Source organism: Dysidea avara, chromosome 1 (genome assembly GCF_963678975.1).
Source record: "Dysidea avara chromosome 1, odDysAvar1.4, whole genome shotgun sequence".
Taxonomy (NCBI): domain Eukaryota; kingdom Metazoa; phylum Porifera; class Demospongiae; order Dictyoceratida; family Dysideidae; genus Dysidea; species Dysidea avara.
The window spans coordinates 63,555,385-63,580,028 of NC_089272.1; the positions used below are offsets into that span (position 1 = coordinate 63,555,385).

Sequence of the window (24,644 nt, forward strand, 5' to 3'; positions counted from 1 at the left end):
ACTGTGATTTAATATCGTGCACTACTCCAGCTTGTTTCAGTACTTTTATTGATGGGCTATGGTCCCTACTCTGGTTGAAAATTCCAAATTATTTTTGTGCACTTGTAGTTAATTTTCATTAAACTTTGTTAAGACATGCATGTAAATATATCTGGCAGTTATTTGTAGCATTTTAGCTACATATTTCACAAACAAATAAAGAGTTTATAGTTGTAAGCAAATCATACATACTGTAACATCACATACACATTACAATTATAAAAAGCTGCCATGCATGGATTCAAAACTGTATTATTGTAGGTTTGTTGATCTTAACTTGTCCAAGCTCGACAGTACTCAAACTTGTTACTTTTGAAATTAATGAATTTCCTCCCCTAGTACATCCTCCGAAGACAATAATAGCATTGTTGTTGATGGTTGCTATAGCTACTTCAGATCTAGCAGATGATAATGAAGCAATTTTTCTCCATGAGTTGCTAGCATCATCATACATCATAATATCTGATGTTGGTATTGTACCAGATTCATCAGTTCCTCCTACAACCATTGGTGGAACTGAATTGGGAATCAAAGCAGAAAATGTGTTAATTGCACTAGTCATTTTAATCCATTTTGTGGAATCATTTATTGCCTGTTGCTGACCTATTGCATTTGTGATATTGGCTACTGGTATCTTGTAGGCATCTTCACTTCGATTCAGGCTAGCATCACAGAATCCAACTATGACCAAGTAATCATTAGAAACAGTAGGGGTAAAATTCCACATTGGCTCAGGAAGATTAATGGATACAGCCCTCCAATGAGAATTCTCTATCCAGTCTAAGATTTCAATGTCATTATAAACAATTCGACTGCTTTTTGTACCCCCAGCAATGATGACATACTCCAGATAAGTAACCACCCCTGGTCGGTTTCTAACTGAGAGAAGGTCAGGATAATACGATGTCCAAGCTTGACTAGCTTCATCAAATGTCGAAACCTTTTTGGTGCTTGTACTGGTGTCACCCAGGCGTCCGCCAATAATAGTTAGTCTGCCACCAATAATACAAGGAATACCAAGGTAGTGACCAGAAAGTGGTAACTGACCCCAGTGATCAGTGTTAACATCATAGACATACACTTGATCAAAGGCATCATCAATTCGACTACCTCCACCAGCAAGATATATCTTCTTGTCTTGTACTGCAACATATGCATCCCATATTGGAGCAGGAAGATTGGCCAGCTGAGTCCATTTTATGTGGTATCGGCCACTGGTAAGTGTTGGCATTAATGGAGGTGCCTCCTGAGTATATAATATTGAGTTGAAGAGTGAAGTAAACACGATTCATTACTTTGCAGTACAAATATCATACAGTATACGGTATAAAAATTAGGGATCATGTAAGTTTGGGCTTTCTTGACCTACAGTATCACCAAAAACAGTCTCACTTTTCTATTACAACAGCTTGTCAGTATTGTTTAGGCATAGCCAAGTCCTTAGTGTCTTCAGAGCAACCCTAAACCCTTGAAACAAATTCTTAAAACTGTTCTATATATTTAACAGAATTAATGCTGACTGGCTGACTAACTAACTACCATATAGCCTAAATTCTTTTCTTTTTTTTTTGATGTGGCATGTGTGGTTCACCAGTCATAATAATTTTATTTTACAAAAAAAGTTAACAAACAAGTACACAAAAAAATTGGAATTTTCACTGAAACAAGTTGTGCACAATATTAAATTACAGTAAAACAATAAGAAGATACCATAATGGAGATGCACAGTAGGGATATATATAACACTTCTTATTACTATATTGTACTTTGTGTGGGAGGATTAAAGCAATGCCATGTATCGTATTGTCCATACAGTCCCAATCAACTGCATAACTGTACTGTATGAGTCATACAGTACAGTTATACGCTTATTTGGGCAAATACAGCACACTTGGGCAAATACAATACAGTTATGCGGAGAATTTATTTAAGGAATGTTACATAATAAACGCACTGCAAATCGCTAAAACCAGCCAAACTAATCCTGCGAGTTTGTTCTACGGCTAGGAATAGATTGTATAAACACTTACTGATCATCTGATCACGAAGCTTTTAAACACGACTCCACTAAGACAGCATGATTGATCATGTGTGTGACATTATAAATCGCTAAAACTAGCCAAACTAATTCTATTAGTTCATTCTACGACTAGAAATAGATTATACGAACACTTATTGATATCCTTATCACCGAAACTCGCAGTGGTTTGAGTACTAGAGAAAATCACTCCCAGCCAGATGCAACCAGGAAGTACAATATAACACTTAAAACATCGCCTTGCTTGTGTGTACGAAAAATACAGTACTCGGGGGGTGTCTCAAGGCAAATACAGCACTTGGCTTCGCCTCATGCTGTATTAGCCTCTCGACACACCCCCTCATACTGTATTTTCCATACACACGCGCGGTGGTGCTTTAACTCTTAACTTACTGTGATTTAATATCGTGCACTACTCCAACTTGTTTCAGTACTTTTTATTGATGTGCTATGGTCCCTACTATAGTTGAAAATTCCAAATTTTTCTGTGTACTAGTATATACGTAGTACTACTATACTCTATGATTAATGACTCACTACTTTCAATTTTGATGCTTTTGTTGTTGGTTGACCTTGACCTTTTCCTTCTAAAGTTGCTCTGTTAAGTTGACTGGCTACCTGTTGTGTTAACACAGTAGACTAAGACCCCACACTGAAGTTACATGAAGCTGTATAATGCAGATTTAAAATGTACATAGCAAGGTATTAAGTTTGGGTGGAGAACTCCACTGATGAATGTAGCTAGTATTCTATGTTAGGCCTGAGCCTATTATGCCCAAAATTTTACCTATTATTCTTTCCAAAATTTCCCATAAAATTCTCCTATTATTCTTTTTGTTATTCTTGTATCCAGCCTATTATTCCATAATTATTCTCATTCAGTATATATCTGTGGCTAGTCACTTAGTTTTCAAGATGCTGCTATAAGTAGTTTTGTCCAAATTATAATAGCCATATTTGAAGCATTCCACCTTACACATCATTTTTATATCCATAATAGTTACAGCAGACTTAGAATAGCTATCTACAGTAATAATTCAAGTGTATTTAATTATTAGTGTATTGCAATAATATGCTGTAACTACTGTATGGCTACTAAGTTAGGTAGATAATAATGCTCAAAGACTTGAAGAAGATACACTAGTATAAGATGTACAAGTTTCAGAATTGCAGATAATCATGCAGTTAAATCCCTGATGCTGGTTGCAGATTGTTAAACATGAAACAATCTGACTGCTCTATTAGAGTATTTTAGCATTCTATTAGAGTATATCGTCTTTAGAGGCTTTTCAGCTCCTTTCAGCTAGCACTCCTGTCAGTTTTAAATCATTTGTGGTAGCTTAACTCTTTCTTCTAGGTAATCAAGAAGAGACACACCCATTAATTCACCGATTATTTCCGTGGTCATCCGATTATTCTAAAATTATGCCTGTAACCATTCTATCATTCTGGAATTATTCTCACGAAATTGGAGACCTATTATTCTCAAGATTATGCTGGAACTATTCTAGGGTTTACAGCATACCAAGATTCGTGAAATCACCTGCTTAATTTTGTGCCTATACTCTGAAATTACAAGGTAATTGTTAAAATAACTCTCACAAGAAACAAGCCGCTAGTGACTAGTAACTTCTTGGTTCTATAATATTTTCTCACCTTGTTGGTTTCTTTTGGATAACGTCAGATTAGCTAAGAGTTAGGACAAGTTAGGTTAGAGTGTTATAGGTAGGAGTTTGGGTAGTATTGCTAGGCTAGGGTATATGTAAAAGTTCCTGATCTGATTCCCCTTTCTTCGTTATAGTAAGACACTCCAAACTAGCATCTTCAAAGTATAAACGTTTGAGAAGGAGGTTTTTATTGTGTCATTCTAACACTGACTCTGAGGACGTTTATACTTTGAAGGTACTAGTTTAGAGTGTCTTATCATGAACCACAATAGTGGGTTCATAATAGGAATCGCCCATTTTTTTGCAAAAACTCTAATAGAATGCATGCCTAAAAACCACCTTAGAAAGTATCCTCCAACTCAAAACAACCCTCTGGTGGTTATTTGCAATGAGTATTGGTCCACTAGTAAGAATCAAGTGAAAGGGAAACAGTATGTGTATTTGGGACAAAACTGAAATTTGCTGTTTTGTTCATATTATTATTATTCGTATTATTATTACTAGGACCGCATCACATACAACCAAGTACATACACCAATGTTGCAACCTACCCATTGGGCAAGTATAAACAGTGCCATAGGCAGCACTCAGAGCAGTGTGCGTGTACCTGTGGAAATGATACATATGCATACGTACACAGGCAAGGGAGTTTAACTGGCATCAGAAAACCACAATACTAAAACACAACCTACACAAAAACCAAGTTAAGTTAGATATATTGTTAGTAACTATATATTTATTGTAGGTGTGACGTGTCTCTGAAGATGACTCAGCAGTGAAGTGAGGCTATGCAGAATAAGGGATATGATGAAGGCACAATTAGCAATTGATCCCAATCAAGCCAATATGGCACAACAGAGTCTGTTGTAACTAGAGGCCACAGATGATGTAGCGGTATATCAGCGGTGTGGCATTGGCACAGTGATTACAGTCTATAATATTATGCATACAGCCATGCACAACATACAGGAGATAGTTACACATTGTTGTATATGCAGCACTGCATCGGCTTCTTGTTTAGCTATTACAGACTCACCAGTAGAGTAGTAGTTAAGCCGAGTGGAAAATAATTCCAGCCGCTAGCAAGCCAGATGAAGGATGAAGATGTATAATACAACTACCGGTACAAGTATTACATTACTCATTACCTTGTTGTTCCAGCTGGTTGTTTATGAGCGTATCAGCTGGTATCCCAACTGGTCATCAGCTGGTTGTTCACTGCATGACGCCTGGAGCGCATATCCTGCACACAAAATACACAGTCACAAGCATTTAAACATACTTGTAATGTTGCCTGGCCTCTCCACGACGTTTACTAATCTTCTCCTTCGAGCAATCTGTAATTAAACAAGGTGTGGTGCCGGGTGTTATATAGAATTACATGTACGGTAAAGTCATCAGCACAAACAGGCGTACTTATTATACGGTTGTGCCTTCATTCACAGGCGAATCTATCCCCGCTTAGTTCATGTCTTTACTGAGGCCTTGTAGTTTTCTCAAACATTATTTATTATTTATTTCATTCATTATTAATGATGTAATTTTAACCGCATTTGATATTATTCTTAGTACTTGGTTGTATAACTAGGCCCGGGGCAAATACAACCAAGTACAATTACCAACGGGACAACCTACCAATAAGGCAGTGCATGACCAGTACAGTGTGTGCGTGTTGGCACATAAATACAATTATAATCAGATGTTATACATATATAGCAGGTCTTAAGAATTCACACTGACCAACAAACGCTTAATTAAGTCTAGGATATTAATTTATGTATCTGTACACAATTTGTTACCTCCTCATGTGATACCAGTTGTTTAAATGAGCATGGATCATGGTGATGGATTAAAACATGGCTGGAGTTGCCAAAAGGCAGACCACAGTGATATCTGAGACAAAAGAAGCCGAGTATTTCCACTATGTGTCACGCACAACCATTATCTGACTCATCCACTGAGTTACATTTTTAAGTATAAGATGGGCCGATATGTCAAAAAATGGTAAGATGGTGTCTTGGATACACTGCAAGATGAAATAAAATGCACAGCAGATCACTGTGAAAGGTAGCAGTGCCTTCTCATGGATATGGCACATCAGTGGTGTGCAGACACTGAATGGCAGCTACAGTAGTGATTGGCACTTCACAGCAACAGGAAATAATATTTACTGGGTAGTTAAATACAAACACAGTACAGAAAAGCAATGCAAACAGTATTGCAACATGAAAACATAGTCAAGTCTACCTCTTAATAATCCACCTGAACGCATGTACTGACAGCTGGCATGGCGACTTGGGACGGCTTACAGCGGCAACTGGCACTTGTCTGAACAAAAACCTGGCCACAAAATGATTAGTAGACAAGTCTCTCCTGGTCACTACTTTTCTCCCAGCCTTTGGAATCATGGGTGTGGTGCTGGGCATTATATAGAATTACACGTTCGTTCGAGTCATCAGCATGAACAGGCGTAATTATTATACGTTTATGCCTTTGTTCACCGGCGAGTTGAACCCTGGTTAGTGCAAGTTCACAGGCCTTGTAGTTTCCCAAACATTAATTATTTATTTATTTCATTCATTATTATTATTTATGACATAATTTTAACCGCATTTCGTACTAGTCTTAGTACTTGGTTGTATAACTAGGACTGCATCACATACAACCAAATACATACACCAACGTGACAGCCCCCTGGCGAGGCTATTAGGTGGTGAAGGCATGATCCCCAAATCAACGCAATATGTCACAGTAGTGACAGATACAACACAATAGTGGCAGGGGCGTAGCCAGCCAATATTTGATGGTTGGGCATAGCATCCAACTTTACAAACACACACACACACAAGGAACATGCTCACTTTCATGTGAGACATTATCAAAGAAAAATATGAAAAGTGTATGCACACAAGGCCTACAGCTACCTATGCTATAGTGTAAACAAATGCTGCTTGCATGCATGCAAACATTTACTAGCTATATGCTATTCTATTAAACTTGTAGGACAGGCATCCGACTGGGCGTGGTGCTTAATTGACTAGGCCATTACAGTGCTGTAAACATATTCACTGCTTTAGCTTAATCATGGTCACATATTATTTAAGCACATACACATTCCTTGCAATTAACCACGGATGATAAGCGCACATGGGAAAATGCAGCGGTAAAGCTATACATAGCAAGAAATGTCAAGAAAAGTTGAGAGTACTAAAAAATTAATGTCTCCTCAAGCACTTACGTTTCCCTTGAGGTTTCCCTATGCTATGTATACAGCAAATATCTGGATAGTGATAATCTTGTTTATCACGAAGGATTTCACCCAGAAATGGAGTCAAATATTCTTACACACTGGCGTGGCAACTATTAACCACTCTCACAATGTGATGATTCCATGTTACAGTCACCACAATTAATTATTAGACATACGCGCCAAACAGATTGCATGATTTTCACAAAGCGTTTTCTCCGAAAATTATAAACACATGCACTTAACAACCCGACTTTACGGTATAGTAAATACTTTATAGTGTCACTTAAGCTTCATTACTAACTGTTCAGCTCGTATTTGAGCTTCCTGTGTTTAATTGCGTACCCACAATCGAAGCGATCCGCATGCTTGTGACGATTCACTTATGTTCGGCCTCTCAGCAGTGTCTTGTCGTTGCTCTTGCGACGTTATCCACAATCAAAATTCACATGGTCCCATAAAAATACACTCACAAAGCATTCCTGCAGTTTCCATGTACACTTGCAGGTGAGTCACCCAAGTGGAATATATTAGTTGTAACATGGGCACTTGTGATTTGCCTGAAATATACACACTCGCACTTGGGCTGCGCCCTCGTGCTTGTACGTATATTTCAGGCAAATCACTCATGACCATGTTACAACTACTACACACACACATATATATATATAACTAACATTGGTACCTGCCCCAGCCCTACGTGCAGTGTCATCTCCACATTAAACATTTTAATGCCAGACCAAGCATTAAGCACCAGCACTGCTCATGCAGCTGTGTAGAGTACATGGTAAACGAGGATCTAGATAAGTGGGGTCCAGATAACTGAGGTTCCATTGTAATAGCATTTTCATGCTGTATTAATACTTACCAACGAGTGAAAGTAGTGAGAATAGACAAATTTTCATAATAAGGAAAAAATTAACTGTTGCCCCTAGCAACCTAATTTTTACATTATTTGTAGATGTCAGTGTCTGAAGTAACCTCTCCAAGTTTTAAAAGAATAGCACATATAAGTCAGATATGACATTTTAAAGTTGCAATTTTCCATACATTGTCTATGTGAGAGACACCAGTTGCCAAATCAAGGGATTCAAAGAATTTTATATCTTAAGATCTATATACACTATCTATTTAAAGCTTGGAGAGATTATTGTTGACATTCACACCTACAAATTATGTAAAATTGATATATGAATTGTTTGGAATTTTGGCTTCTCCATATGCTGAAATACCTAATTTATGTAATTACCCAGAAGGGGCAACTGTACCCCCCTTACATATAGATATACATGGAAAATCACAAATTTCAAAATGTCATATCTTATGACATATGTATGCTATCATTTCAAAATTTGGAGAAGTTGCTTCAGATGTTGTTACCTAAAAATAATGGGAAATTCAGGGTGCTATGGGCAACGGTTATTATTATACGCTTTACAAGTAATACAAAAGGTGAATTATTGCATGCATTAATGGATTTGATCTATGGGATATTTCAACCACTAAACAGAACAGCTGATTCTAAAGATTAAGAAAAAGGGACTGTTTCTGACAAATATATATATATATATTTATATTTATAGAGGTACATAAACGATGGTTTCAGTTCAAATACTCTAATAGAGCAGTCACTCTATGCCATGGACTGATTAGAGCAGTTTCTCCAATGAAATTGCTTTGGATACTCATTCTCTAAGACACCAGGTGTTTGATCATGCACACAACCTGTTTAGTACTTATAGCAGTTTGGTCAGCTACTTGTTCACATACAAAAAGCATGCTTTGCATGCACGTCTCATTATACCTAGTCACACACTTGGTGGCTCAATTAGTTTACAAAATTTGCTACACCTTTGTGCAGCAAATGTGCAATGTGTAGCAGTATATCTGGACTGACTACTTCACTATTGTTTTGCTGTATGTCTAACATTAAATATATTAATGCGCAGACCCCCCAAAAAATTATTTCATACCTGCATGCATAGAAAAGAACATGTAGCCTCATTCCATTGAGTACCATGCTTTTTTTGTCCTATGTTTTAGCACAAAACTATGCAACAAGATGCTGAATAAGCCACACAACTACAAATAACACAAAAAGAAGCCACAAAAAGCAAAGTTCACTAAAATAAATTCTATTACAATACCAAATGTGAACAAAATACAACAGCTAACCTTTAGATGTTGAATTTCAAGTTGCAGTTGTGCATTCTTAGTTTTAACTCTACTTAGCTGGACATTTTCAGTCTTCAGAGACTCATTTTCTGCCTTCAGCTCATTATGAACTCTCTCTAACTCATTTGTTATCTGCATACAACAAAGATATGCAGTACAGAAACAGAAAAAAACATTTTTTTGTGATATCCACTCATCCTAAATGAGTGACAATTGTCAAACAAGATTACAGTAGGATCCCAGTAATTGTACCAGGACCTGGGCCTGATAACTAAAAAAAAACAACAAAAAAAACAAATATCCCTGTAAAATAACAATTATAATTTAAATTAAAGTCTAAATATAATAATAGTTACATTCTAGTGCATGATCTATAGTTGGAATAGTATTTGCATACCCATCTTGTATTTCAAACAGGCATATTATATATAATAGATAACAAACCTCATCTTGTAGACTAGCCCACCACACAAGACGGCTCATCCCATCATGACCAGTTTTCTGACTATAAATCTGTTTTACTCTTCTAATTTCAAATGATACCTCCACCACTGTAGGACGTCTGTTGGGATTGTCATTCAAACAGGATGTTACCAATTCAGTCAGTTCTGCAGCACACCCAATCAACTTGTCCATGTATGTTTGTCGTCTTGTCAACTCCGACACAACATCCCATTTATCAGTAAGAGTATTAAGCTGCTCTCGATCACTAGGCTCAGGCCATACATGTGTAATAATGTAAAGAATCACTCCTCCATAAGAAAATATATCCAATGGGGTCCCATATGCTGACCCTCTAGTCACAGACTCTGGTGGCATGAAAGCTGGTGTTCCTGGGACTTTGGTCATTGATGTACCATCTTCAGTAGTTTCCATCACTTTAACAACACCCAGGTCAGTAATCTTGGCTTTCAGCTGACCTCCCAGTAGTATGTTATTAGGAGAGAGGTCACGGTGTACAATCGGAGGATTCCTGCTATGGAGATACCTTAGACCGAGGCACACATCATCTAAAATGGACAGCTTCACATTTAATGGTATGGTAGTGAATTTCGCCACCAGACCGCTCAAACTTTGTTCCATCTTCTCCATTACCATAACTGGAAACCTGTGCTGGTCTGATGCTGGATAGTACACCCCTGTGGAGGCCGGATATGATATAAATAGGTCACTTTAAAGCACGTACAACCATAGATAATATAGATAATATATATTATCTATGGTACAACTCATACCAAGAAACTGTACGATGCAAGGATGACGAAGAGTGCTCCATGTTTGACACTCACTAAGAAAATCACTTTTAATCTTATAAAGTGCTTCGTCCTGTGACATCTCTAGTAGCAGTGTGTGTACTTCCTTAGCGGCACAAAGTGTTCCTCGATAGTCTACCGCGAACACCCTTCCATAAGCGCCCCGACCAATTTCTTCACCAGTTGGATTTACATCATAAAGAATCAAATCATTGACAATGCGACCAGCCCTTGGAATTGCCATAACCGCGACACAAATGAAAAACGAAGTGGCTATATTTACGGGCCCGTAACGTAGGATTTTTTTGCTATATTTACGGCATTCCTAAGTGCGCATGTGCAAGCATCTCGTGACTTAGTCGGTCACGGTGCAAATACTTATTTAGCCGGTAGTTTGTTGTATAACTCGAGTGTCAACACACTAGTTATATGAAGGTAAGTTTTTGGGTGAGTTCGAGGCGAGCTAGGGTTGAAGCGAGCGTCTCGGCATACAGACAGTGAAAGTCATCATTGTGTTTAACAGGCAAACGTCAGGTTAACGTTAGGGTTAGGGTCGGGTTCAGCTTTGGTTTCTTCTTCACTGGTATGCGTTGGAATATATAGTATTTTACATTACAAAAACAAGAGGAGTAGCCAGCAAGTACCGGTGGTACAGTGGTAGATCATGGGTACTCCAAACCTGGATGTGTGGGTTCGAGCTTCGTCACATCACACCTTTTTTCTTCGTTTCGAATACCTTTGTGTCACGATTTTTTCTAAGTCTTTTTATAATAGTAAATGTAACAAAATAACTCACGAGATGCTTGCACATGCGCACATAGGAATGCCGTAAATATAGCCTACGTTATGGGCCCGTAAATATAGCCGCTTCGAATAAAGAAACAGGGTGATTCCCCAAAGGCACCCGATTCTCTATTTCCGGTTGGTTGACTAGCGTGCTTGAAAGTAGCCAATGAGATCAGCAGGGGTTATGGTAAAACCAGGAATGGAGAAACAGGAAACGAGAAATGGAGAAATGGGTGGAAATGGAATTCCTTTGCTGCAGAACACTCTTCATTTGTAATTGAAGGGTTAGCAGACCACAGATTTCCTAATGATTTTCGTGGCGTAAGTATAGCAGTGACTGCTGTATTAGAGTGTTTTGCAACTCAATTGCTAAAAGCTCATAAGCATAGTAAATGTACTAACAGAACGGCAATTGTATAATGTCTTGGGTCAAATTTCTGATGGTGGATCATAGTAATGCAGATCATCCTGGAGGTATCAGTGGCTAGATTATAATTCAGTCAGCTACAAATGCACTACCACCATTATGACATTAAGGCTTAAACCAAGCTGGCATGTATTATTATAAAGCTCGTATAATGATAATTAAACTTGCTTTTGCAAGCTGACTCGAGATACTCTAATACAGCAGTCACCCTAGTAGAACAGTCACACGTTTATAGCTAGCTGTATGCTTTAACAAAAAACTAAACAAAATAGTATATTAAAAATTATGATTTTAAAAATGAAGTAGGGACCCAAGCGATAAAAAGTAGTGAAACAAGAGATAAACAATGGTAGCGGTTATTAAAGCATAGCTTAGTGGGAAATCCCTACTTTGGCATGGTATAACAATTATTTTGTGTTCATTGCCAAAGTAGGGATTTCCCACTGAGCTATGCTGTAATAACTACCATTGTTCATCTCTTGTTTCACTACTTTTTATCGCTTGGATCTCTACTTCATTTTTAAAATCATAATTTTTAATGTTAATTTACTTCTATAAATATGTTTACACTAAAGTATCAGCATTAAAACACTACACTCAATGTTAGTATCAAGCATCTATGCACACTACATGCTTTCCAAAATCCATGTAAATGACCTCTCAATGTTGAATTCTTGCTTTCACTTTCCACTTAGTAATACACACATTTTTCCACTACCATATATCAAATTATCCTTCTTCACACAATTCAGATCACCATGCACCTACAAAATACCAAGACACATCAATATTATACAACTGGCTATAAAACCAGTAAATCACACACACACACACACACACGCACACACACACAAACACACAAATTAAACTACCTCAAGCTTGCCCCATGATGTTAAACATCTGTCTATAGCTAGTAACTTATAAATGCTGTATGTTTATTAACCGTATAGCTGGTCAACATTGCCAAAAGAGTTTTATAGGCTGCACTAACAGCCTGTTTTAAATGCTTTGGACTAAAAAGTTGGTGATATGCTCCAAATTGTGCATTCTTGTGAACTCTGAGACATGTAAAACCTAAAATGGCTAGCTACTTCCTCCGCCACTGCAACCCAGTCTCTCTATACCCCGGCATAACCGTAAAATTAATCATATTCATAATTACCTTTTATAACTCAGTTTCCGCAAGTTTTTACTTTTAAATCACGTGTCAAGACTGTTGCAGGCCACCGGCGAGACCAGTTACTATTGTTTATCACTGCGAAGAAATATGGCTTTAGGTGTTGATTTTCTAGTTCTGAGGGGAGTGACGTCACTTAATCGTGACGAACTGGGACGCGGGGCTTACGGGAGAGTTTACGCTGTCAGCTATCATGGAACAATCTGTGCGGCCAAAGAGATCCACTCCATTCTGGTGGAAGGAGTTGGACAAGAGCAAATTCGGCGAACCGTCGAGTCGTTTATGAGGGAGTGCCGTCAATGCAGTAATTTACGCCATCCAAACGTTATACAGTTCCTAGGTGTTTATTATCCCTCTGTGGCGGGGGCGGGCAGAGTACAGGGAAGGATGCGGCTACCAGTAATGGTTATGGAGATGATGGCGGATAGTTTGACCTCACTGGTGGATAAATATGAGAAGATTCCTGTCCATGTCAAATGGTCAATTGTCCATGATGTCTCCCTTGGCCTGTGCTACCTTCACAATCATGATCCTCCCATTGTTCACCGAGACCTCTCCCCTAACAACATCTTATTGACGGCACATCATGTGGCAAAGATCAGTGATCTTGGAGTGGCCAAGGTGATAAAGGCTGATAGTAGAAAGACAATGACCAAAGCTCCAGGAACCGTTGATTTTATGCCACCTGAGAGTTTAGCCAACACTCCAGTGTACGGTCCTCCCATGGATGTGTTTTCTTTTGGTGGAATAATCCTCCACACATTTAACCAACAATGGCCTCGTCCAATAGAGCAAGTGCAGTTCGACCCCAAGACCAGAAAGATGGTGGCTTTTACTGAGGTAAAGCGTCGTCAGCAGTATGTGAATAAGCTGACAGGAGAGGCTGAAGAATTGAGGCCACTGGTTAAGGAGTGTCTGGATAATGATCCTATTGTGAGGCCAACCATAGCAGCTGTGTGTGAGAGGATCCAAGTCAACAAAGATGTTTACATGAAAGAATCCCCACAAGGTGTTATCACTCTATGCCAACAATTGGAGAAATTGAGGAATGAGAAGGATAGAATAATTGATGAAAAGGATAGAGAAATCAAAGAGTTGAAATCTGAAGTTGGCCAGTTAAAGCAGCAGCTGGTAAGTGTTATTTGTCACTAATAATATCATTACCATATATGGTCTTATATAGTCCTCCACAAGGAGTGTACCAACACAACAAGTAGCCAGTCAGCTTAACAGAGTAATTCCTAAAGGAAATGGACCAGCAGAAAAAACATCAAAATTGAGAGTAGTGAGTCATGATGGTTATAATTAGTGGTAGAAAATGTTCAAATATAACTTCACAGTGCATGTGTGTTGCATGTATTTCCACACACATGAAGGCAACGCGTACACATAGTTTGGTTTTGTGTACACATGGCTACATGTGTGAAGGCAGCACCACCACACATGTGAAGGTAGCACACGGGAGCATTACCACACATGTGATGCATTCTGTAGCACACGTCTAGTTTACTTTACAAGCATGACTGAACAAATACAGTAGATACAGTATGCATGTAGCTGGAGAACACATGCATGGCTTGTAATGTAGCTAGTAGCTGTAATATTAAAATACCCATAAACGACAACATGGACTATATTGTTGTACTACAGGTAACAGCTACATGTATAGCTACAGGTGCTCATAATTCACTGTGGATCACAAACAGTGCCTAGCTGGTTAGCCATCATTTTCTTCACTGACTGTTGAATTATGAAGCCATATGATTATGCTCTCTATTTTTTGCTTCCTTCTGTGGCTATTAACATATTACTACAATAATTGTTTTGTTCATATGTGACCAGATCTGTGAAAACCTGACACAATCGCACAAGCCTAAATTTACAATATAAAGCATTGAATAAAATGAGTAAAGTATTTGCGTAGTATTGAAAAAATATAAATGTTTTGAACGCCTATTTCTTAGTAATGGAAGGGACTAACAATAAAAACCTGAATATCCAGAGTTGGGGTCGTTACACTAAAAATGTAACTAGTTACATATTACTTGTTACTTTTACGCGATGTAGCGTGCTACAGTTACATAATACCTATTGAAAAAAGTAACGAATTACATATTACTCGCTACTCTGAGGGCTGTAACTAGTAATAATATTACATATTACATTTGTTCGTTACAAACTATAAAGTAAGTCCAACCTTCTAAATACAAGCTACCAGCCTACAACTACAAGTGACACGAGCGAGACACGTGTTTCTCTGGTGTGCACAAATACATACTTTGTTGTTGTATCTTGGCCTCAATCATCTTATTTGCCTACTCAAGAGGAGTTGGAACACTTTGTTTTGTTGCTGTAGACTCAAGGACACACACATTATGGGAATTTGGTTATGTCATGTCAAAGCAATCATACATCATCAATTTTTCTTCACAAATTTTGCAGTGAAGAAAGGTGATATAAGGACAACCTTGCCCAGTAAATGATTTCCCTATTCATGGCAAACACGATGGTGCAAATTACAGCTCTGTGTATCAATTTGTTCATAAATTACAACCATTTTAATAAGCGTCTGTAATTTTTTTTTCCCTATACTTGCTGTACAAATTGATTTTTCTGTTGTTGCTACTTTGTAGGGCTGTAACTCCAAAAGTTATTGGCGTATGAAGCTGAAACTTAGCCAGAGGGTACACTTGGTTAAGTAGATTATAAATATTTAATAAACAGGAATTCAAAAAATGTGCGATCATGTCAGGTTTTTGCAGATCCGGTCACGTATTGATAAACAATCGTATAAGTCAGACATGGGGCCAAGTACATGAGTACTTATACTTATGTACACTTAAGTACAGATTTGAAAGTACTTGTACTTTACTTAAATACTTCCTTAATTTCCCAATGTACTTGTACTTATACTCAAGTACTTTGCTAAGTACTTGTATGTACTTGAGTACTTAAAGTACTTGTAAGTACTGCAAACATTGTACATAGTTTGTACACAGTGGGTGTACAATGAGAATATCAAAATTGTATGAAGGTGCAGTTTACAACTTCTTGCGATTCTTCTAGTGCCTTCCCCAACCTTACTGTGTATCATGTTGCCACGATTAACGATGTCGCCAATGCTGTTGTTCAAGTCAGTGCGTTTTAAGAGTTTAAGAGAGAATAGTTGACAAAAACCAACCCCCCTAGGCACACTTACATACTACAATACACTGAATACAGCATATATTTTACTACAGCAAAATGTACTTGTACTTTACTTAAGTACTTCCAGCATGTACTTGTACTTTACTTAAGTACTCTCTTGATTGCTGCTGGAGTACTTGTACTTGTACTTGGAAAATTCAAAAGTACTTGTACTTTACTTAAGTACTTTTAAATGTACTTGGCCCCATGTCTGGTATAAGTGGTATCAGACTTTTTGGCAGATTTGTGAAGGTGACAATTCAAAATTCTATCAAACAATGTTTTAAAACAAACCTAACTGGGCATGATCGGTATTGTCGTATTAACACACTGTAAAAAATTTCAAGACAATAATTATGACGATTTTGATGGTAAAAATTCTTCTCAACATGGATACTCTAATAGAACAGGCAACCACACCAAACTACTCTAATAGAGCGGTCAACCACTGTAAGTAACAGTAGTTAACCCTCTAACTGTCAGGTTGCCAGCAGAGCATACCATGGGTCGAAAACAGGGCTGTACTAGCCAACCTGAAAAGATATTCACTTAGTAACTATATATCAAAATGCTCCCTATGAACTAAGGAACTCAATTGAGGTATTTCTGTTTACACAGTGTAAACCACAAGATTGTTATTAAACAGTAAAATCACAAAAACAGTAAAATCAGCTGTAAACACAATCGTACTTCTATCAAACTAGCTGAGATGCAATAGAGCAGCAGATGCCACACTGGAAAGTGTAGGAAAATGCTCTCCTCAAAAATTTGATCTGAAATATTATTGTAGACTATTTTCATCATTTATATGTAACTGTTGGAAATAGGGACCACAAAGGTGTGGGCATGTCCCATGAAAACATCACCCAAAATCCAGTATCACTTTTCCCTAATGACAATGAGGCAGTATTGGTTAGGTAAAACTAAGCCCTAACAAGACTTCAGATTGACCCAAAACCATTTCAAGAAGGTGCTACGGAATATTAAAAAAATATTATTTTCTAGTGAATGACTGAGTAACTGACTGATGCCTTCAGACAAGTGTAACTCAATAACGGCTAAGGCTACGGGTTTGATTTTTTCACTGTTCAACGTTGCTTCAGCCAGGAGGTATGTTACAAACCAATTACGGCAACTTTAGACCTGCTCAGAAATTGCCAAAAATGGTAATTTCTGGCAACCAAAAATTGAACTGCTCACAATTTTTGAGCAGCAAAACAAAGTTTTAAACTGTTCATAATTGCCATATTTGGAAATTTCTGAGCAGGCCAAAAATTAACAAAACTGGAAAGTGTTTACAGTTTCCAAAATTGGCAACTTTTGTTTTTTGCTTTGAACAATCACAAGATGGTGTTCAAAGCTACCAATTCTGGTAATAAGTGTACTACTCCTTTTATAAAGGATGACGAACTAATCGATTGTGGGATGTAGTTTGCCAAAAATGGCAATTTCTGATACCCAAAAGTGCCAAAATTGGTAATTTATATAATTGCCACATCTGGCAACAAAAAGTTGCCACTTTTGGCAACTTTTGAGGTGCTCACAATTTCCATTTTAGGCAATTTTTGCAATTGTTATATAATTTTATTGAAAGTACATCGTACAATACAGTAGGACTGTATATGTGACCCAGTCTGAGAAAACCGGGCTTATCGCCTCTTTAAAAGTATCGAGAAACGCTGGTTTTAAGTATTTAGTGTGTTGTACCTCGCCAATGGTTGAAGCTATGTGTAGCAAATTTTCACATGTTTTACACCAATTCCTTACCTTCCACAGCACCCACTGTGCAAGTAGCCAACAACTAAGTTTCCTGCCTTTTTAGATAGTTTTTAAACTGAGGTTGACTGTATCAGGCGAGCTGCAAAATGGGTGGAAGGCAGGGGGCCTGGAAGGTGAGAAAGATGGTGTTCAAAAATTGAAAAGGAAGGCGTAGGGATGAATTGGGCCAAGCTTTGGGCCATTGCGATCTCAAAATTGGCTAAAATGAAAGGAAATTCACAGCAGAGGTACTTATTCAACACCACAGAGCTGTACAGCCACATACAGTCATCCCCAGGCTGACCAGAGCTCCATTAAGGCCCTGGACCGCATGTACGGATTGTTAATGGGCTTGGGAAAAGCAGCCAGCAAAACCAGACCACTCAAGTCTAGCTGATATTGATTGTGGAATTAATAGTGTATTCATGTAGCTTTGTTGTGTCCTGGGTGAAGAATTGAATCTGCTGACATGGGCAATAAGACCAGTTTTCTCAGACTGGGTCACATACTAGGAATCATAAAAAGGTGCACACAAAAAATAAAATGACCAGAAACCAGTTTCACAATCCCATTATGGCACCTTGGCAGTATTGGTTAGGTAGAATCAAACCGAAAAGTGTCTTCAGAGTGACTAAAATCACTTCAATTAAGAAGTTGATGCTTTAAGAAGATGCTTATTATACCACGTAAATAGTCTATTCACCTACACAGCTAGGTTGCAAATATTATATCTCTTCGGGCAATCAGTTTCAACTGCCCTCCAAATTTGAAGAAAATCAACTAAAGCATGCATGAGTTATAGTTATTTTTCTAAAGTGCGGCGAAAAGAAGAATAACAAAAAATAAGTGAATTTTTATGCAGGTAAGAAGGTGTCTTTAAGTTTGTGTTGTAGGTGGCAAATTGCCAGTTTTGGCAAAAAAGATTACTTTTGAAAGTAAACATACTAGCCTGCCAAAAGTAATAAGGCATTGTGACTGCACTAGATTGCAACAACCTGACTGATATTAAAAAGAACAATATTATAGTTATCCCTTAAAATAAGTTCCGTGTTTATGTGGTTAAATGCCACAGTCTTCACTACCTTAGTTGTCAAATTGATCTGGCAATTATTCAAAATCTACGCTACTCATAAAACGATGTTTAAGTTTTTAAAATTGATTATGGAACCACTCAAGTGCAGCTACTATCGAAGGTGAGGCATCTAACCAAGTAAATAAGATATGTACATTTCATCAGTAGCTTGTTAATCACACTCATATTTTAAGCAGTTAAAATCTACAAATAACTCAACAATAATATTTTTATTGCAACTCGATGGCAATGGCAATCGAATTGGTAGCTCCAATGGCAATTCTATGGAAGTGCTAAGTCACAATGAGGAGGAAGCTGAAGAAGAGTGGGAGAGAAGAGAACACATAGAGGCCTCTGTATCTCCTATGTCATCAGACAATGAAGAGGAGGTTGATGATGAAATTGTACAAGAAGAAAACAACAACCAACGACACAAGGAATTTACACCCTTGGCCAAGCGTAGGTGTAAAAGGATCATTAAGAAGCAGATGTGATATGGACAATCTTAACTTCAAATCTTCTACATTGTAGAAACTGATTAACTTGCATTTACTAAATCAACCCATTTATTGCATATTATAATTAAAGTGGGATAACACTCAAGCACCATCTAGTTGTTGTTCAAAGCATCACAGACAATTCCAATTTCAGAACAGTTTTGGCAATATTTATGCAGCTTGAAAAGTGTCTAATGGCTGTGATAATTCTGTGTAGTTAAGAACTTACCAATTTGGTCGCAAAAACTTCCAACTTTGCATTGCATAAAAAGTAATATGTTTAATTGCCAGAAATAACTAACTTGCCGTAATTTCTGGCAACCAAAAGTTGCCAAGTTTGGAAACTTTTGAATTGTTCACTAATTTCTCAGCATTAATAAATTTCCACTTCTGGTAACTTTTGGTAAACTAAATCCCACAATCAATCATCCTTTATAAGTAAAAATACAATTACTACCAGATTTGGTAGCTTTGGAGCACCTTTTGTTGTAGTTGCTCAAAGCAAAACAATAGTTGCCAATTTTGGACACTTTCAGTTTGGCAACTTTTGAATTGCTTATAAATGCCAAAGATGGCAATTATGAGCAACTAGAAACTTGCCAGAATTGGCATCTTTCCTCCACTGCCCAAACTTTTTGAGCCGTCAAAAGTTGCCGGAAAAGGCTACTTTTGGTTACCTGAAATTGCCACTTTTGGTAATTTCTGAGCAGTCTATTAGTTTCCAAAATTGGATCTGTAACATACCTGGAGCCAGACACATGCCTTTTGGCATACCTCAGTACATACAACGTATTCTTTATGTACTTACCAGAGTCCTTCTTTGAGTCCCATTCATCTTTGCTGACAGTGAAAGGTGTCGATTTGGTGGTAGTGCATGATGGCTTCCCTTCATAATAGAAATCGCCCGTATTTTTCATAGTGGATACTTTCATTGCAGAGGTCAGTTCTTGATTTGTACTGCTGTGTAACGAGTTGAACATAGCTGACAACAAAGCATAGTGGTTACTTCACTTTTCAAACAATAATTAATATAACTGGGGTGCGTGGTGCCATTTCTTTCTTTTGATGCGGTATGCTTGGATTGCAGTGGTGCTTTTTGAACAGTTTTTGATTTGTAATGCTGTGTAAGGGGTTGAACATAGCTGACAATGAAGCGTAATGGATACTTCACTTTTCAGACAATTGATAAAGCTGTGGCACAGTGCCATTTCTTTCTTTTGATGTGGTATGTGTGAATAATTATTGTTGTTAACAAACAAGTACACACAAAAAATTTGGAATTTTCAACTAGAGTAGGGACCATAGCACATGGTAAAAAGTACTGAAACAAGCCCCTACAGTCTACTATATTCATGAACATGCATTAGATATCACGGATCAACATGACTACTTAGGTGTCAGATTCCACAGCTCCATGACATGGTCCCAATGAATAAAGCAGCCAAAGTCCTAAACTACCTTCACAAATGCACCAAGGAAGTCAAAGAAACTGCCTACTTTACCCTTGTAAGACTAGTTCTTGAATATACCCTGACAATATTTGATTGATAAACTCAAGAAGATTCAATGAAGAGCTGCTAGATAAGTTATGGGGGACTATTATTTGACAAGTAGTGTATCTGAAATGATATCCATACACTTCACTAGAACAACGCCGTCTACAAAACAGATTAACTATGTTTTATAATCTTGTTAACAATGCCACATTCATTGACATGCCACAACACTACCACCCACTCCACTACAATGGTACCATGGTCATCAACACCTACTATCAGAAGAGTATTTTTCCAAGACCATCCGTGATTGGAACAATTTACCCCATGAGATCATTGAATCTGATTCAAATAATACATTCTCTACCAGATTTTTATGTCATTTTTGATTGTCATTACTGGACGACTAATTATTACTTTACACTATGGTATGTATGTACAATTTTTTTCAGAAGCTGTGATGCTTCATAACGTCAGCCTAAGCTGACTATCCCAGTACACAATCAATCAATCAATCAACAAGAGAAGTTGGTAGCAAGCAGTGGTGGCACTGGCATAGTGGAAAGGAACAGTACTCGAAATGTAGAGGTCAATGGAAGTTGCATTTGGGACTTTATTGATTGTCCATTATAAAGAGGCTGTCTGCCATTCAGGGGTGGGGGTTCCACTGTATTAGTGTCTCAAAATTTATTTTTTAAATTTTGTGCTCCACACAAAGGACTGGATGAAACTTGCTACTTGGCCAGATGTTATCTAGAGCTGTTGTAGCTTAAAGCACACACAGCAATAAGCAAATGATTGGCTGGATTTCTGGCACAGGGCTGCTTTCTTCAAAAACTCAGGAAATGAAACACGGATTTTTGAGTTAAAACTGCTCTAGCTACCAGCCAAAACAAGGAAAGCCAACTCTTCCTCATAGTGATGTGATAAGGTTGGATGCATAGTCTGTTTATGCTGTTAGCCTGGAAAGGATCTAAGACTGGGTGAAGAGCATCAAAATTTTGTGCTTCATTATATGAGGGTCTGTCAATGGCTCTAAAGTCCTTTCCAACACTTCTGATGCCACACTGTAATTGATGGCTATTGAGCCTACAAAATCACTGGAAATAGCTAGAAAGTACGATACAATCTGTAGAAAATTTTGACATTCATCACCCAGATGGTGAGAAGTCTCAGATTCTTTCCAGACTAAACAGCATAGGCAGACTATGAATTCAACTTTATTACATCGCTACAGGAAAGAGTTGGTTTTCTTGTCTTGGCTGGTGGGGCAGTTTGAATTCAAAAAATTTGTGCTTCGTTTCTTGAATTTTTAAAGGAAATAGCCTGTGCCGGGAATTCAGCCAATCATTTGCTTATTACTGTACATACTTTTCATACTCTAGATAAGAAATTTTGAGATACTAAAAGTGATATTTCTGTGTTCATGCATGGTGGATCTAGCAGTGGGATGCTACGATGAACATCTCACAATGGTAAGAGAGTACAGCTACAAAAAAAGTCACCTGTAGAGAGTTCAGCTACAAACAAGTCACCCTATAAACAGTTCAGTTACAAAGAAAACACCTTGTAGAGAGATCTGCTAGAAACAAGTCACCCTGTAGAGAGTTCAACTACATTTTCAAGTCACCAGGTAGAGGGATCAGTTAGAAGCAAGTCACCCTGTGGAGAGATCAGCTACAAACAAGTCACCTTATTGTCACCTATGTGATAATCATTTTATTTAGTATCGTATTTAATCAGAAACACAGCTATACATACAATAGATACTTACTCTTGTTCAACAATTCCTGTAGTAAAGAAACAAAAAACAAGATAAAAGTAAGCCCAAAGCCAGCTTATGGCTGGCTTTGTACAAAAAGATGTGATATCTAAACCACAACAGCCAAGCTGTAAAAGAAGGGAGCAGCCGTCAAAAAGGCTATGGTGAAAAAAGTTGTATAATCAAAGGTGGCAGCCAAGAAATGACTGTGATGGTAGGTTAATGGCAAAAATTTTAATAATGACATTCAAGTGAATTTTGTGCCAAATCCTAGTGAAACTTGGAGGAAACTTGGAGGAAGCAACACAAATTCACCTGAATTGTTGTTATTAAAATTTTTGTCATCAACCTACCATCACAGCCATTTCTTGGCTGCCACCTTTGATTTCACATCTTTTTTGCCCTGGATTTTTTGAGAGCTCCGTCCTTTTTTACAACTTGGCTGTTTCAGTTTGGATATGCTTTTGTTACAGTGTTATCACCTTAGCAGCACTAGTAGACATCACACTGTTAGTTATCATTGCTGTATGTTACACACAGGGTATACCAGGAAGGATATACAAACAGCCAGAGGAACAAGGGGCTTCCCCTGCCCCAGCTGGGCAACAGCAACATCAAAGTCCTACTCCAATTCAAGGTCAACAAGAACCGCGGCAGCCACAACCACGGCAGTCACAACGACGTCGGCAGCTACAACCATGGCAGCTACAACTGTGGCAGCCACAACCACAGCTGCCACAATCACAGCAGTCACAACCACAGCAGCCACAACCACAACAGCCACAACCACAGCAGTCACAACCACAGCAGCCACAACCATTGCAGCCACAGATTCCTACGGGGTTCGAAGAAAAACAGGAGTTAGAAGCAATTGAAAGGGTAAAAAAGTAATTATTTTAAATTTAATACAACATGCAATATCGTACACTTTTCTTCCTTTCTAGCTAAAGATGCTCGGTTATCCTGAAGATCTAGTCATACAGACATACTTTGCATGTGATAAAAATGAGGAACTAGCTGCAGATTTACTTTTATCACAAGATAGTGGTGATGAAGAGGAATGGAGTGACTGACAGTTAACAACAACTAATTCTGTGGCTAGTAACATAGCGACAATTATAGTGTGCAATTTCCTTATACATATCGTGATATACACAAATACATTATTATATTTGTACAGCAAATAGTTTGTAAATTATTTCTAATAGGGTTCTCAATGAATATATCGCCTTTTACAGAATGCAGGGTGTTTATCGTACTACACTGATGTTCAAATCACTATAAAACCGGAGGCACAATTGTTTCAGTTTGAGACACAATTATTTTTTTGCATTTCACGGTAGCTAGTTGTGTTAAAATTGTGGTACTGTAGGACCTCCATTTTCCGAGCACGTGTGTGCCAGTTCAATTACAGATAGAGTAGGGACTGTGTAGTACCACCACAATAAGAGTACTGAAACAAGCTTGATTGGAGTAGTAAGTAATATCCAGATGCTTTAAAACAATAAGAAGTGAATATCCCTACTGTGCTACGAAGATTCTACAATCAAAATGCACAGTAGTAATATTCACTTCTTATTGTTTTACAGTATCTGGACATTATGTACTACTCCGATCCAGTGCTTTTTATTGTAGCAGTGCTACAATGTCTCTACTCTAGTTTAAAATTCCTAATTTTTGTTTTTGAACTTTTTTCAATTCATGAACACTATTAAAAAGCTACTACTGTCACATATGTAAATAGCTACAATTCTCATATTCATGAGGGAGATCATGATAATGATTATAGTCATAAAAGCACAAAGGCTGTCCACTTGCATTCCAACTGTGTCTATACTACTCAGGGGCGGATCCAGCAGCTGGCAAGGGGAGGGGCACAAACAAGCTAAGTTGTAAGTGGTTGGATTCTAGTATTAGTTGCTGTATTTTTGAAACAGCAAATGATCACCTTTTTGTAGTGTCTCACTACTGATTTAGCCATTTTGCCTTTGCAGATGGATGTGAAGTCTTTAAAGGCTATTAATCGTCTTGCAACACGATAATTATTTTTAGAGGCGTTTAGTA

General features: G+C 37.8%; 2 protein-coding genes across 2 annotated transcripts; one reads left to right on the forward strand and one right to left on the reverse strand.

Annotated features, from left to right (window-relative positions):
* Positions 1 to 145: 145 nt before the first annotated feature.
* On the reverse strand, positions 146 to 10,733 carry LOC136240784 (uncharacterized). Its single transcript, XM_066031826.1, has 5 exons — positions 10,402 to 10,733; positions 9,611 to 10,305; positions 9,167 to 9,298; positions 2,615 to 2,695; positions 146 to 1,285 (listed from the first exon to the last, which is right to left on the reverse strand). The coding sequence occupies exons 1-5, from the start codon at positions 10,661 to 10,663 to the stop codon at positions 281 to 283; spliced, it is 2,175 nt and encodes a 724-aa protein (XP_065887898.1). The 5' UTR covers positions 10,664 to 10,733; the 3' UTR covers positions 146 to 280.
* A 2,108-nt stretch (positions 10,734 to 12,841) lies between these two features.
* LOC136240683 (probable serine/threonine-protein kinase drkD) lies at positions 12,842 to 23,803 on the forward strand. Its single transcript, XM_066031708.1, has 4 exons — positions 12,842 to 13,940; positions 13,993 to 14,094; positions 23,121 to 23,459; positions 23,525 to 23,803. Exons 1-4 carry the CDS (start codon positions 12,900 to 12,902, stop codon positions 23,651 to 23,653), a joined length of 1,611 nt encoding a protein of 536 aa, XP_065887780.1. The 5' UTR covers positions 12,842 to 12,899; the 3' UTR covers positions 23,654 to 23,803.
* The last annotated feature ends 841 nt before the right edge of the window (positions 23,804 to 24,644 follow it).